General features: G+C 46.1%; 1 protein-coding gene across 7 annotated transcripts in view; it reads left to right on the top strand.

The window, feature by feature from the left end:
- Positions 1-15,680, top strand: part of KLC4 (kinesin light chain 4) — a 253,009-nt gene that overhangs the window by 171,093 nt on the left and 66,236 nt on the right. For 2 of the 7 annotated variants that reach the window (XM_029592806.1, XM_029592807.1), the window contains exon 14: positions 9,944-13,940. The exons of 4 other annotated variants lie outside the window; for them this stretch is intronic. In XM_029592806.1, the coding sequence (XP_029448666.1) occupies positions 9,944-9,949 (6 nt within the window). In that variant the 3' untranslated portion in view covers positions 9,950-13,940. Of the gene's footprint in view, positions 1-9,943; positions 13,941-15,680 lie in introns of those variants that run through there. One more of the 7 variants, XM_029592804.1, reaches the window with a different exon arrangement.

Raw genomic sequence — 15,680 nt, forward strand, 5'->3', positions numbered from 1 at the left:
GAAGCAGAGAGCTATGCTGGATATGCGTGAAGTATCAGTTTTTTTCTCCCCTGCCATTGAAGCAGAGAGCTATGCTGGATATGCGTGAAGTATCAGTTTTTTTCTCCCCTGCCATTGAAGCAGAGAGCTATGCTGGATATGCGTGAAGTATCAGTTTTTTTCTCCCCTGTCGTTGAAGCAGAGAGCTATGCTGGAAATGCATTGAAAGTGAAGTGAAGTATCAGGCACATTTGGTTTGGGGTAGTAACCGCCGTAACAAGCCAGCTACTCCCCGCTTTGTGAGTGCGAACCCTTTTTTTCTTCTCCCCTGTCGTTGAAGCAGAGAGCAATGCTGGATATGCGTGAAGTATTAGTTTTTCTTCTCCCCTGCCGTTGAAGCAGAGAGCTATGCTGGATATGCATTGAAAGTGAAGTATCAGGCATATTTGGTAGCTGCCACAATAACCTAAATTCCCCAGCACAAGGCACAAATCGGATGAAATCGGAGGCATTCATGGTTTTAGCAGTTTCAGCTTTCACTACATGATGACGCACCTGTGCTTTCAAGGGCAGCCAAGAAGCTGGAATTATCCCACATAATAAATGCAGGGAGGGCCCCACTGTTTTTTATTTTTTTTAATATCTTTTTTATTGAAGGTTTCAGCAATCATTACAGTAAAATGATAATATTAGCCAGAATTGGAAAAACAAGCAAACTATCTGGTGCAAAGTACAATGATTCTTCAGCAATGAACTAGTAAAATATGCAAGAAAGGTTAAAGATAATGACCTGGTTGTACAGCGTAGAGAATTGAATTACACAAGCTTTTATTTCCTTTGTTGAGTCCCCCTTTAATTTTACCTTTTACTCAGCCCCACCCTGTCCTTCCCCCCCCCCCCCCCTTCCTCTGATGCAGAAAGTGCTGTGTCCGTTTGTCCCTGGATAGGGTTTGTCCCAACCTTTCCTGCTGTCCCACATTGTATGCCTCGAATCATTTCTTTTAAACGCTTTGAAATTCTTCTAAAATCTTTTACAAATCTTTCAAGCCTTTTAGATTCTTTTCCTAGAGACCCATAGCATGAGAAGATTATAAATGTATCGGCAGCATTAACAAGAAGCTGTAACGTTTACCACAGCTACGCCTTCTGCTTCATCACTGAGAATTCATGAGCTCCCCACGTGCAAAGCTTTCCCATTCTGACCGGCATTGTTTCGGGCCCCGATCTCCTTGCCTTTGGGTTCAGCGCTATGAATTGGTCTCTAGTTTCTTGAGGTTGATGTGCAATAAATCGGTCCCAGATATTTGTGATTTCAATTCTTTTCCTAGGGCCGGAGTGCTTCACAGTGGACATGTATTAAAAAATGGCCAATTTGACCATCTTATTGTTCCAGTGTTGAAACACTGGCACCTCTGTAGAAAGCCAGACTTGTAAAATGAGATGTCAGCATGACATGCTGTGGTTCTCAGACAGTTTACACATCCATTTCTCCTCCAGACCCACCAGAACGCCCTACACAGCAAACATTCACACTCCCTCTCCCAAACTCTTCCACCTAACAACCACCAAACAACGTGCGCTATCCCTAGCTGGACCCTCTCTGTGGAACTCTATGCCCACCCATCTACGCCTTGAGACCTGCTCCAAAAAATTCAGACAGAACCTCAAGACCTGGCTCTTCACACGAGCCTACACATGAACCCCCCTGCTTTTCACTCCTCTCTCCTACACCCTTCCCCCCCTTCTTAATTCTCCCCCCTAACATTTTATTGTAAATAATATGCTTGTATATAATTATTTTTATTGCGTTTATCTATTTGTACAACATTATCTTTGTTTCCCCCCCTACCCAGTTCTCTTATCAGTTTCATTGTAAAGCCCCGTTGGCCATTTGTTGTTACATGGAAACCGATGCGATGTTTTCTTAACGAATGTCGGTATACAAAAACTTTAAATAAATAAATAAATCATAAATAAATAGAGAGGCCTTGTCTAGAAAGAGCTTTTGGTTACTACTAGTCTTCACCGCTGGATAAGAGTTTAACTCAAAAAGCCAGATTCTAGGGTCATCAGGTATATCCCGAGCATATAACGTGGAACATAAAGTTTGAATATGGAACCAGAAAGGCGTAACCTTAGGACAAGTCCAGAAACAATGCAAGTAATCACCCCTGGTGGTCCCACACTTTAGGCAAAGAGGGGATGCACAGATCTTCATTTGACACGCTTTTGTTCTGGGGTAGTAAAGTTGCCATATAAACTTAAGGAGCATTTCTCTCTAGTTTGAGTTCTGAGAAACCTTTGTGATGTGTTGTAGGTTCTGTTTTACATCTTCTCTCGATAACTGTAGATCTGGCTAATCTGCCCATTTCCTCACTAGTTCTGGAAAAATCTTGGTGTGGAGTTGAGTATTTAGAATTTTTGCAAATTGCGAGCAAGTGACTCTGACTGTAACGTGGGGGTAAAAGTAGCAATTCTAATCTTTTCATGTGTTCCTGTGGAAAGGTGGACATGCCTGCAGCTAGGACATAATGTCTTAATTGCAAGTAGGCAAAGAAATCTGAGTTTGGAGGTCAAACATTTGTTGTACCTCTTGGAACGTGTATATCGCACTGTGTGTGACATTTAGGATCTGATTGATATAAACCAGTCCATTATGGGCCCAATGTTGAAAAACTTTGTTATTTTGCCCGGTAGAAACAAAGGGTTTCCACAAATAGTGATGAGTGGAGTAATGGTAGAGGGTAATGTGTATAATTTGTAAAGGTGTTTCCAAGCCTTTCGCCCTGCTGCCAAAATTAAGAAATTACAAGTAATTGGCACCATAGAGAAGGGGACTTGGACTAAGGCTGTTAGCGAATACCCTGCTAGCCAGGCAGTTAGCTGTGTGGTTGGGGAGAAATAAGATGTTTCTGAAAACCAATCTCTTAAGTGTCTCAAGAGACAGACTAAATTGTATTACTGTAGATGCGGACATGTTAGTCCCCCATGGGACAGAGGTTCTCATAAATAGCGTAACGCTATTCTCGCCTTTTTCCCCTTCCAAATGAAACGTCAGAGAAGGGCATTTATGGCCTGGAGGTCCTTGTGGTGTAACCAGATTGGGAGTATTTGCATTAAATAAAGCCACCGAGGAAGCTCGTTCATGTTCAGTAGATGGATTCTGTCCGTTAGTGAGGAAGGTAGCTGGACCCATTATTGTAAAAGCCATTGTAAGTTTTTCAACATAGGTTGAATATTACCCTGGTAGATTTTGTCAATATCCGGTGGTATATTGACTCCCAGGAATTTGAGATGGGTAGTAGCCCAACGTAATGGAAACTGGGACCCCCCCCTGGACTGCCATAGCCTCAGACTTGTCCCTATTGATTCTCAGCCCTGAAAAAAGCCCAAATGTTTGACGTGCTAATACTTTTGGCAGAGAATTATGTGGATCTGTAAGGAATATTAGAATAGCACAGAGGAGAGGCGGAGTAAACAGCACACATATATAGAGAAAATCACAACAGAAATATGTGCAGCATACAATATACTGGCCAATAACAATACGACAAAAAACAAATTTTTACATATGCACGCTGAATAGTGTGCATGGCATTCAATGTATAGTACACAATATTATAAGTGCCACTTATAATATTCAGCGTGCATATGTAAAATAAATCATTTGTTTTATTGTCATATTCTTGTTGTCCAGTATATTGTATGCCGCACATTTTTTTGTTGTGAGGAATATTAGAATGTCATCAGCGAAAGCCTCTACTTTAAAAGATGTGTTCCCCACCTCAAGACCTTTGATATCTCTGTCCTCCGCAGTAACCTGCAAAAGAGGGTCTATTGAAAGGATATATAGCAGTGGAGAGAGGGGGCAGCCTTGCCTTACTCCTCTCTGGGGCATAAAAGCGTTGGTGGTATGACCATGAATCATTAAGTGAGAAGTTGGATTGAGATAAAGGAGGGAAATATGTTACTATGTCTCCTTTCAGACCAAATCTACTGAGAACTGAAAAAAGGTATGGCCAGGATACACGATCAAAAGCTTTTTCAGAGCCATTGATGCCATTTTATGTCATGTACAATATGCCAAGGCTGTTGTTAATTTGGAGATATGATGGCTGGCAGGATGGCCCTTCACAAATCCCACTTGATTGTTAGATATAAGGGACGGCAACAGGACACTCAAATGGCCTGCGATAATATTGGCTAGTAATTTAAGATCGCAATTTAATAAGGATATGGGTCAATAGGATGCAGGTTGTGATAAATCCTGGCCGGGTTTAGGCAGCACTGTTATGTGTACTTTGTTGAAATCTTTGGGAAATGCCCCTTTGGCTAAATCCGTCTTTGAAAAATTGGTACATGTGGTATCCCCACAATCTTTACTGATCATTCAAACACCTCTACAGGGAATTTACAGCTTAGTTGACTGCTGCAGCACACTGAACTGACTATTTTAAAGTATTATCCACTATGATGCCTAGATCTCTTTCCTGGGTGGTAGCTCCTAATATGGAACCTAACATCGTGTAACTACAGCAAGGGTTATTTTTCCCTATATGCAACACCTTGTACTTGTCCACATTAAATTTCATCTGCCATTTGGATGCCCAATCTTCCAGTCTTGCAAGGTCCTCCTGTAATGTATCACAGTCTGCTTGTGATTTAACTACTCTGAATAATTTTGTATCATCCGCAAATTTGATAACCTCACTCGTCGTATTCCTTTCCAGATCATTTATAAATATATTGAAAAGCACCGGTACAAGTACAGATCCCTGACGCACTCCACTGTTTACCCTTTTCCACTGAGAAAATTGTCCATTTAATCCTACTCTCTGTTTCCTGTCTTTTAACCAGTTTGTAATCCACGAAAGGACATCGCCTCCTATCCCGTGACTTTTTAGTTTTTGTAGAAGCCTCTCATGAGGGCCTTTGTCAAACGCCTTCTGATAAATAGTAGCGGCAGACTGTGAGGCAGCACATCTCAGGTTAACTGTGGCAGTGTTGGGAGCGTGCAGGATAGCACAGCCTAGGTTAGCTGTGGGTGTACGGTAGTGTGGGAGAGTGGTGTGGCATCTCAGGTCTTCTAAAGGAGTTATTTCTTGTTTCATATAATTGGTACTATCATCTCACTGTTTTGTATACAGACACAGAATGGTTGAAGAGTTGGATTTGGGATCTCTGTGGCTGTGTGTGCTTATGGTTTCAGAGGGTTGTGTGCCTGAGCTATTGCATGGTAAGGGTTGGGGGTTGCATGCTTAAACTCTTATCAGCACATCTGTAACTAACAATGCCTTCCTGCCTTGGTTACTACTGGCCCTGTATGCAAGTTCCTCAACTTTCTACAACTACAACAGCAAACCAGAATGAAACACATATCATACCATATATATATATCTTCTTGATGGTGGATTGTACCTCTCAATTCTGAGAATTCACACAATTGATGAACTGTGGAGCAACAATGGAAGAAAAACAATCTGTGATGAAGATTATAAGAAGGGTGAGAAGAACAAAACCTGGACAGAGAGCAATGTGCCAAGCCCATGTGCTGTCCCTCCCTCCTCTGAAGGGTATGGGGCAGAGATGATGGTGGTGTTCCAGCCTGTAAGCAGTGCCTCCTGCACTGAGGGGTATTGGTCAGACCTGACAGCAGAGGGTCCACGCTGAGCCCATGAGCTCACCCTCCCTGTAATGAGGGAAATATGGGAGCAGAGATAGTTGTGTATGTCAACCCATGAGCTGTCTCCCCCTGTACTGAGAGGTATGAGGCACAGCAAGCGGTGGTATATCCCATCTGAATCAGTGACCTGTCCCTCCCTGTACTGAGAGGTATGGGACAGATGGGATATACCACTGCTTGCTCTGACTCAGTGAGTGTCCCTCCCTGTACTGAGAGGTATGGGACAGAGCAAGCAGAGGTATATCCCATCTGAATCAGTGACCTCTCCCTCCCTGTACTGAGAGGTATGGGACAGAGCAAGCAGCGGTATATCCCATCTGAATCAGTGAGTGTCCCTCCCTCTACTGAGAAGTATGAGGTAGAGCAAGCAGAGGTAGATCCCATCTGAATCAGTGAGTGTCCCTCCCTGTACTGAGAGGTATGAGGCAGAGCAAGCAGTGGTAGATCCCATCTGAATCAGTGAGCTGTCCCTCCCTGTACTGAGAGGTATGGGACAGAGCAAGCAGAGTTAGATCCCATCTGAATCAGTGAGCTGTCCCTCCCTGTACTGAGAGGTATGGGGCAGAGCAAGCAGTGGTAGATCCCATCTGAATCAGTGAGTGTCCCTCCCTGTACTGAGAGGTATGAGGCAGAGCAAGCAGAGGTATATCCCATCTGAATCAGTGAGTGTCCCTCCCTGTACTGAGAGGTATGGGACCGAGCAAGCAGAGGTATATCCCATCTGAATCAGTGAGCTGTCTCCCCCTGTACTGAGAGGTATGGGGCAGAGCAAGCAGAGGTATATCCCATCTGAATCAGTGAGTGTCCCTCCCTGTACTGAGAGGTATGGGACAGAGCAAGCAGAGGTATATCCCATCTGAATCAGTGAGTGTCCCTCCCTGTACTGAGAGGTATGGGACAGAGCAAGCAGAGGTATATCCCATCTGAATCAGTGAGCTGTCTCCCCCTGTACTGAGAGGTATGGGACAGAGCAAGCAGAGGTATATCCCATCTGAATCAGTGAGTGTCCCTCCCTGTACTGAGAGGTATGGGACAGAGCAAGCGGTGGTATATCCCATCTGAATCAGTGAGTGTCCCTCCCTGTACTGAGAGGTATGGGACAGAGCAAGCAGAGGTATATCCCATCTGAATCAGTGAGCTGTCCCTCCCTGTACTGAGAGGTATGAGGCAGAGCAAATGGTGGTATATCCCATCTGAATCAGTGAGCTGTCCCTCCCTGTACTGAGAGGTATTGGACAGAGCAAGCAGAGGTATATCCCATCTGAATCAGTGAGCTGTCTCCCCATGTACTGAGAGGTATGGGGCAGAGCAAGCAGAGGTAGATCCCATCTGAATCAGTGAGTGTCCCTCCCTGTACTGAGACGTATGGGACAGAGCAAGCAGAGGTAGATCCCATCTGAATCAGTGAGTGTCCCTCCCTGTACTGAGAGGTATGGGACAGAGCAAGCAGAGGTAGATCCCATCTGAATCAGTGAGTGTCCTTCCCTTTACTGAGAGGTATGAGGTAGAGCAAGCAGAGGTATATCCAATCTGAATCAGTGAGTGTCCCTCCCTGTACTGAGAGGTATGGGACAGAGCAAGCAGCTTTTGATCCCATCTGAATCAGTGAGTGTCCCTCCCTGTACTGAGAGGTATGGGTCAGAGCAAGCAGAGGTAGATCCCATCTGAATCAGTGAGTGTCCCTCCCTGCAGTGAGAGGTATGAGGCAGAGTCCCGGCCTGTGAGCTCTCTCCTGTACTGAGGGAAGGGAGTGAATGCCATGTCCTCATCATGCGGCATTCAGGGCAGCATCTAGGCTTGTCAGATACTGTACTAGCAACACAGTAGGTGATGCAGAATAAAGCCCAACTGCACCAACCAGTCTGTCCAGTTCTTTTGTCAACATTGAAGGTTCTACCTCAGCTGCCAACCATAAAGCCTGACTGCCTGTAGGATATCGCTCCTTTTTCAAGACAGTTATTGTCTTTTTTCTTATTGTCAGGCTCTCATCATGGGTAGGTGATTCCTACCTCGCACTCTCCCCTCTGAGTTTAACCACAGAGCTCTGTAATAAGCTAAAGAGCTGCTAATGTCAGTGAGGTCCCCTGCCAGACGCAGCCTGCATTTCTGTAAGGCCTTGCATCACTGCTGTGTTTGCAGCCTGCCAGACAGGTCCAGCTCTCACCTTTGACTTCTCCTGCAGATTGTTTTCCTTGCTGTTTGCACACATGAAGCCCTTTGCATTTCATTGCCTGAGTTGATGCTGCTTTTCTGAGAGCCCTCTTAATGCCTTTTCTCACATCCTTTCCTCCTCTTCCTCTCAATGCTGCCTCTTCCCAAATCTTCCCTCCCTCCCTTCAGTTGAGCTGTCTCATGCAGATCTCCTCCCCTTCTCTCTGGCGATCCCGTGCACTGAGGCTAGCGCACAGGTTATCCCGCAGCTGGACGTGCATCAATGAATGGATTAGCGCGTCCATACCAGTGCATAGCCTTTAGCGCTCGTCCCATGTAAGTGCCATGTTCATGAGGCTATTAGCTTAGTAGCCCCTTATGGAAAAGGTAAATGTGCAGCCACCAGGCACAGGTTTTACTCCCAGAAATTAATGCTAGCCCCAGAGCTGGCATTCAGTCTTCAGGAGCCCCAAAAGTTTATTTAAAAAAACAACCCAAAAAAAGCTGAAAATACTGCTTTTCTGTGGTTCCTCCGACTTAATATGGTGGCGATATTAAGTCAGAGAAAGCAGCAGCGTGAAAATAAAAGTTTAGCCTGCGGTCGGGTTAGGAGCTTCTGTTTTCTTAACCCGCACCCATGGCCATTCCGGCGCCAGGGACGCACAAGTTTTCCCTTTAGTACGGCGCTTTATTTCCTTATTTCCTTGAGCACCCGGAAGAGGTGATTGTGTGCGCATTAAAACAAAACAAAATGAAGTGCGTGCAGCTTGGAAGCCGCCTGTGGGCCTCATTCTCTCATAGTAGCGCAGTGCACGGATGTATCCTGTCTGCCGCTGTCATTAATTACCTTCACTTCCCACCCTCCTCCTCCTCCTCCTCCTCCTCCTCCTCCTCTCTATCCCAGCTTCCTGGGCAGAGGAGCCAGCAAGGTCCCCTCCCTTCCCATGTCTAAGCAGTAATCTCCACTGCGAGCGGCCCCCAACTCTGGCGTCCTGGGTCTCTGCACTGATCCATCATCCTTCCTCCCCCTCTCTCTTCCCAACTCCCTGTTCCTCCTCCTCCTTCTCTTCCCTCTCCTCCCAGTTATCCTGCCCTAGCTCTTTCTCAGTCAGTCTCTCCCCTCCCTTGACTTTGGGCTCTTCCCTACTCTCCCTCCCCCTTCCCCCAGCTCCTGTCTCTCATCAGGCTTTCATCCTTGGACCTCTCGCTCTGTCATGCTCCCCTCTCAGATGGGAATTCTCTTCTCAGGTCTCTCCTCCACCTCCTGACTGGGCTGTCCCCTGCTCCTCTCAGTGTTGGATGTCCTGCTTTCCTCCCCTTCCTCCCTCTCTCTGCTGGGGTTGTTCTGCCCTACTCTCTTCCCGCCTTTCCTCTCCTCCAGCATCTCCTGCTTCTCATCTCTTTCTCTCTTCATTTCTCCTCCTTTCTCCTTCCCTCCCCCCTCTCTTGTTTGAGCTTTCTCCTCCCAGCTTTCCTCCCCACTTTTATCATCATTCCAGCTCCTCTCTCACAGGCAGGCTTTCTTCCTTGGGCTCCTCTCCCTTCCTTTCCCTCTCTCTCTGTACTCTTCTCTCCTTTCAGTTGGTCTGGTGCTCCGCTCCCCCTCTTCCCACCTCCCATCTGAATTGAGCTCTGTCCTCCTAGCACACTCCCCCCTCCAAATCTGTCAGGATCTTCCCCTCCCCTTCTCCCTTCCTTTCTCTCGCTCGCACTCTCCACTTCCCACTCCATTTTCCTGCTTTCTCCTGGTTCTTCTTCCCTCTCTGTCTGTTGGTAAGGCATTGACCTCCCTGATCCACCCCCCTTGCCTCTCCTCCCTTTCTCTCTCCACTGAACCCTCCTCTCTTTTCTCTTTTGGTCAGGCCTTTCTTCCCTTCCTCTCATTTTGGTTCTTCCCTCTGGCTTCCATCTCCATCAGGCACTCTCCTTCTAGCTCTGCTCTTCTCCATCTCTGGATCAGGCTGTCTCTTCCCCCTTCCCCTCTCTGGCAGACTGTCTCTGCTTTGCATCCCTCACTCTGGCCCTTTCCTTTCCATCTCTTGGGTCTTTTTTTTCTCTCTTCTCACTGCAGGCTTCTGTCCATGACTATATAAGTTGTTCTGTTTATTTCTTCTTATTTTTACACTTTAGGCTTAAGTGCCTCCTGCGAAATCCTCTTTGCCCAAATCAACACCATATCTATGCTGTAACTTCCGACCTTTTACCAAATCATCTTCCACAAGACCTGCTTTCCTCAGTATGATCAATCCAGCGCTCACAAAACCCTTCCTAGCTAGCTGAGTGATGCAGCATCTGTAACCAAACTCTTCTCAAAGTACCTCTGAGGGAGGGGCTGCTTCCTGTAACTCTGCTAGCCTCCAAAGACCTCCAGACAACGGTGAAATGAAATATGGGCCATCACCTCTAATGCGCTAGCCACCAGGTTCTGGCCAGTGGTGTACCAAAAGCCAGGTTGCCTTCCATAATCCTGCCATTTTTAGAAGAGCTCATGCCAGCAGTGTACTGAAAGAGGAACTGCCTCCTATAATCCTATTATCCTCCAAAGATCTCCAGATAGTGGTATATAAAAAGTCAGACATTCTCTTGTACACCTGCCACCCTCTGTACTGAAAAATGGGCTTCATTCTGTAACTTTCAGCCTCCTGTAATCCTCCTAACCTCCAAGGAGCGCCGGCCAGTGGTGTACCAAGAAATGGATCTGTGAGGAACCCGGTCAGCAGTATACTGAAAGACTGACATCCTTTCTACTCTACTAACCTCCAGGGAGATGTGTCCATGGTGTACCAAGAAATGGATCTGTGAGGAACCCGGTCAGCAGTATACTGAGAGACTGACATCCTTTCTACTCTACTAACCTCCAGGGAGATGTGGTCCATGGTGTACCAAGAAATGGATCTGTGAGGAACCCGGTCAGCAGTATACTGAAAGACTGACATCCTTTCTACTCTACTAACCTCCAGGGAGATGTGGTCCATGGTGTACCAAGAAATGGATCTGTGAGGAACCCGGTCAGCAGTATACTGAAAGACTGACATCCTTTCTACTCTCCTAACCTCCAGGGAGATGTGGTCCATGGTGTACCAAGAAATGGATCTGTGAGGAACCCGGTCAGCAGTATACTGAGAGACTGACATCATTTCTACTCTACTAACCTCCAGGGAGATGTGGTCCATGGTGTACCAAGAAATGGATCTGTGAGGAACCCGGTCAGCAGTATACTGAGAGACTGACATCCTTTCTACTCTCCTAACCTCCAGGGAGATGTGGTCCATGGTGTACCAAGAAATGGATCTGTGAGGAACCCGGTCAGCAGTATACTGAGAGACTGACATCCTTTCTACTCTCCTAACCTCCAGGGAGATGTGGTCCATGGTGTACCAAGAAATGGATCTGTGAGGAACCCGGTCAGCAGTATACTGAGAGACTGACATCCTTTCTACTCTACTAACCTCCAGGGAGATGTGGTCCATGGTGTACCAAGAAATGGATCTGTGAGGAACCCGGTCAGCAGTATACTGAGAGACTGACATCCTTTCTACTCTCCTAACCTCCAGGGAGATGTGGTCCATGGTGTACCAAGAAATGGATCTGTGAGGAACCCGGTCAGCAGTATACTGAGAGACTGACATCCTTTCTACTCTCCTAACCTCCAGGGAGATGTGGTCCATGGTGTACCAAGAAATGGATCTGTGAGGAACCCGGTCAGCAGTATACTGAAAGACTGACATCCTTTCTACTCTACTAACCTCCAGGGAGATGTGTCCATGGTGTACCAAGAAATGGATCTGTGAGGAACCCGGTCAGCAGTATACTGAGAGACTGACATCATTTCTACTCTACTAACCTCCAGGGAGATGTGGCCAGCATTTTACTGACATTCACCTAAATCCATATAATAAGAACCCCTTGCGTAACAAATGAGCCTTTCACCAAGAATAAAGCATTGAAAGTTCATGGATGAAGACAGCTTCCTCATCCAAGTTTACCTGCTCTCCCCTCCGCAGTCCTTTCACATACTGAGCTTCCTGCAGGAGTTGGGATCCCATTGTTGCAGAGAGTGAGGGGTAGCAGCACTTGCTCACTGAAAATCTACTTATCTGTTATTTTCTTGGGTTATATCATGTGCACCCCGCAGGATAACAGATGACAGCATAGGCAGAAAGCTGACATTAACATGCAGCTAGTAATGGAGGTGGGTGGACTGCATGCTGCCTTATTCTATTGTACACAGGGTGGGAAATGTCTATGCCCATGGCTACTGCAAGCTTTACTTTTGTTAAAGTGAGATATGTTGGACATGCACATGTTGTTGTGAAGCACCTGCAGGAATAGTTGCCAGGGGATGCGGTAGTCCAGATTCAGGACTGTCCAGAAGCACTCATGTCACAACCCCTGCCTACATAGCTCTGGAAATGTAAATCAACAAAAAATATAAGCTGATGCCTCTCGATTGGACTCATTTAGACTGTATTGCCTTGTATCACTTTTGGTTGACTTTTATTTCTGTGCATTCAAGGGGACTGACAGTGCTTTAGCCTTTGAATCTTTGAAATTGCTGCATTGCTCATCAGTGAACCATGAGGAGAAGCAAACTGAAGCTTGCAGTGTCGGGGACTGGCTCCTGCAAAACGGCAAACAGAGCAATCACACGCCTGCTTGCAGCTTCAAGAAACACTTTGGCATCGTGGGCACAGAAATAGATGGGAGCAGTAACTTTTACATGCAGACTTTACCTCACATTTTCAGAGCAAACGTGCATGAATTTGCTTTGAAAATGCTCAGATAAGTGCACTTCACTGGTTAACTTGTGATCAAACCTCTGAAAATACAAAGTATGAGTATCAGTTCCAGCTCCGCCCACTAGAGCGCAAGTCTGCATTGTAAAATTGGGTTTATGTTCCCTGGACAACTTTATAAAAAAGCATTTACAGAACTGGGATTTATGCCTGAAAATGGCTTTGAAAATTCTGCCCAATCAGGTCAGTTTTCAGAAGCTGTCGCCTCCTAACTTTGGGGATTCAGCTCCTAAATGTGCCCTTTAGAAAATGTCCCAAGGCTTTGTCTGAATTTAGGTCCCTAAAAGCCGGAGGTTCTGGGGGCAGAGAAAAAGTTAGGAGCTTAGCCCTGATTTTCAGCAGGAGGCTCTTAACTTAGGCTCCTAAATCCAGGCAAACGAATTGCAGGCCTGCATGTAGGCGAGCCTTCAGCTGAAAACCCGGGCCCCTCTCGTAGGTCTAGAGTCACAAAGCCGCCAGGGTCACTCCCCCGATATTTTGCTTCTCCCCAACAAACTAATGTGGCAGTTTGGCCATGTTCTCTTCTCTAGCAGGAAAGGTCTGGGAGGCAAACGAACACCGCGAGGGCAGGCGCCACCCCCCCCCCCCCCTAAAGTAGAGCAAAAGCCACCAAGTGCTCTGATTAGACTCCATGCAAGATAAATACAAAAGGTTAAAAACAGAAGAAATGCGCTGTGCAGTGAGGCCCTGCCCCCCTGTCCAGACTCCTCCCCATGCAAACGTCCTCCCCCACCTCTGAGAGCTTTCTCTCCAGCCCAGCTCCCCGCTCTGGGAGACTCCTCCCCATGCAAACGTCCTCCCCCACCTCTGAGAGCTTTCTCTCCAGCCCAGCTCCCTGCTCTGGGACCCTTTACCTTTAACATATCTGTTGGTACATAGTGGTGGGTCCAGGCCTGCTGGCACCATTTCCCACCACTGTGGGGGGGGGGGATTCTAGGGAGGTCCAGGCTAGGAGGGGCGGGCATTAGCCCATCAGGTAATTGGAGGGTGGGGTCCCTACCAGCATTAACCTTTGTTGGAAGGGAGGGGGAGAAGCTATTGGACCCTGGGGGGTTTGAGCGAGTCTGGGAGTCGCTGCAGGGCAGATTTCTTCTATTTTCAAACTTTTGTGTGCGGGGCCACCTCGGGGTCTATTTACACCCTCAGTGGCTTTTGGTCTACTTTGAGGGGGGGGGTCTTGTTGAGCTGCATGACCCTTTAATTCTTCTACTGGAGCACAGAGACCCACATTAGGGTCACAGGGCATCCACATTATAACAAAATTTTAGGCAAAGCTGTAGATAAAATAGCATGGAAATTTTTCAGCCATGTTATTTTATTTACATAGAATTTACTATGCGTTAGCTGCTTTGCATGCATCATATGATTATGTATGCAAACCATCTAATGCAGTGTGCAATATCCCCATGATGGGAGTATATTGTGCAATTTATAGCATTTATTGTGTGATATACACTTTAACCTGCATCATAGCCCTGTCGCAGCTTGATAAATCTCCCTAACACTACCTAAATTTAACAGCTCAGCTTTTTTTGACATATTGGCCTAAAATTAGTGAAAGGAATTCAAAGTACAAGAGGCAGGACAATTCCCAGGATGTGGTGGTAGTCGTGATTTCTCTGGCAGAATACATGACTTTCCTGGTAACAGGGTAGGGCATATTTTGCTGCTCTAGCTACTGTTTCTTCTGTTTCCCCAAGGATTAGAGGGAGTTTTTTCTGCTCATTTTTTGAGGGCAGTCTTGTACTTTCTAGTAGTTTGTCTGCGTGTTTGTTTTAATTTGTGGTCTCTTGCCTGTGTTCTGTGCGTGTGAGCACGGTGAAGGATTCTGTGTATGGCTCAGGAGTAGTCCAGCTTGTTCTGCTCTTCCATGCGAGGTGTGTGGGAGTTTTAGGGCACAAGGGAATATTTGCAGTGCTGCCTTTTCATAGCTTGCATTGTTGCAGTTTGAGTTTTAGGAGTTAGTGCTGTTTTGGTATGGCAGCTTTACTACATATAGGTGCTGTGCTTTTTGCAGGATTTTGAATTGCATCACCGAGTGCCTAATGGTGTAGAGAGTTTGTTGTGTTGCTGTTATTGAGTTGACTCCACAATTTAAATATTCTTTTTTTTTATGCTGAATAATCAGGTGAAATGTGCTCTACTCCCTTTGGTGGAGGTGTTTGAAGAAATGGAGGTGAAGGGTTTCTTTTGGGGTCTGTCTCTTCTTGTATATGTAAACCCAATTAGGGCACATCTGTATTTGGGGATTTTTTTGTATTTTATTAAAATTTCTTAATCACTCATGCACTGGCCCTGAGCGATTTACAAAATAAAACATACATAATTGCAGTTACAAATGCCACAAAATATAAAACAATAACCAGAAACAATCTTGGAAGCTGAAACCTTAAAGTTCAAATCATGACTTTATGCAAACGCTAGACCCATCAGAACCAATTTTAGATGTTTTAGTACACGCCATTGGTCTCAGAGCTATGGGCAGAGTGTTGCACATGGCAGGCACAGGCTCTTCTTGCTGGTAGTCTGCCTGCTCGTACTGTGGGCGCCCGGAGGATTCCCCTTTCTTGAGATGTTAAGCTCCTAGTCGGTTGGTGTATCTGTAACAGGAAGTTTATCCAGGGCAGAGAAGAAATGCTGAGAAGTCTGTGAGATAGGAACAGTACCTTTGACTGTACCTTAAAGCGGACAGGTAACCATTGAAGATGACAAGGGGTTGATGTAATGTGGTCAGTGTGCTAATTAACCGAGTTGTTGAATTGAGAAGTAATTGAAGGGGCTTTAGGGCAGAGTCTGGAAGATCAAGAAGGATGGCATTGCAGTAGTCCGGGTACAAAAGGGTCTTCTCCTTCCTTAGTGGTGAGTAGGTTTAAAAAAAAAGCGAGTTAAGTAGCTGTTGAAATGGACCAGGCTCAGAGGATTTCTGTAAGGGTCATTCTTTACAAGACAGGGAAAAACACAATTTTCCACACTGTGATTCTATCTGGTATCCTCCACAAACCCTGGGATCGAAGAGACATCCTCACATGGAGGATGGTCCAAAAGAGTTGAAATGTATTAAGTCCAAACAA

This window comes from Rhinatrema bivittatum, chromosome 3 (genome assembly GCF_901001135.1).
Source record: "Rhinatrema bivittatum chromosome 3, aRhiBiv1.1, whole genome shotgun sequence".
NCBI classification, from domain to species: Eukaryota; Metazoa; Chordata; class Amphibia; order Gymnophiona; family Rhinatrematidae; genus Rhinatrema; species Rhinatrema bivittatum.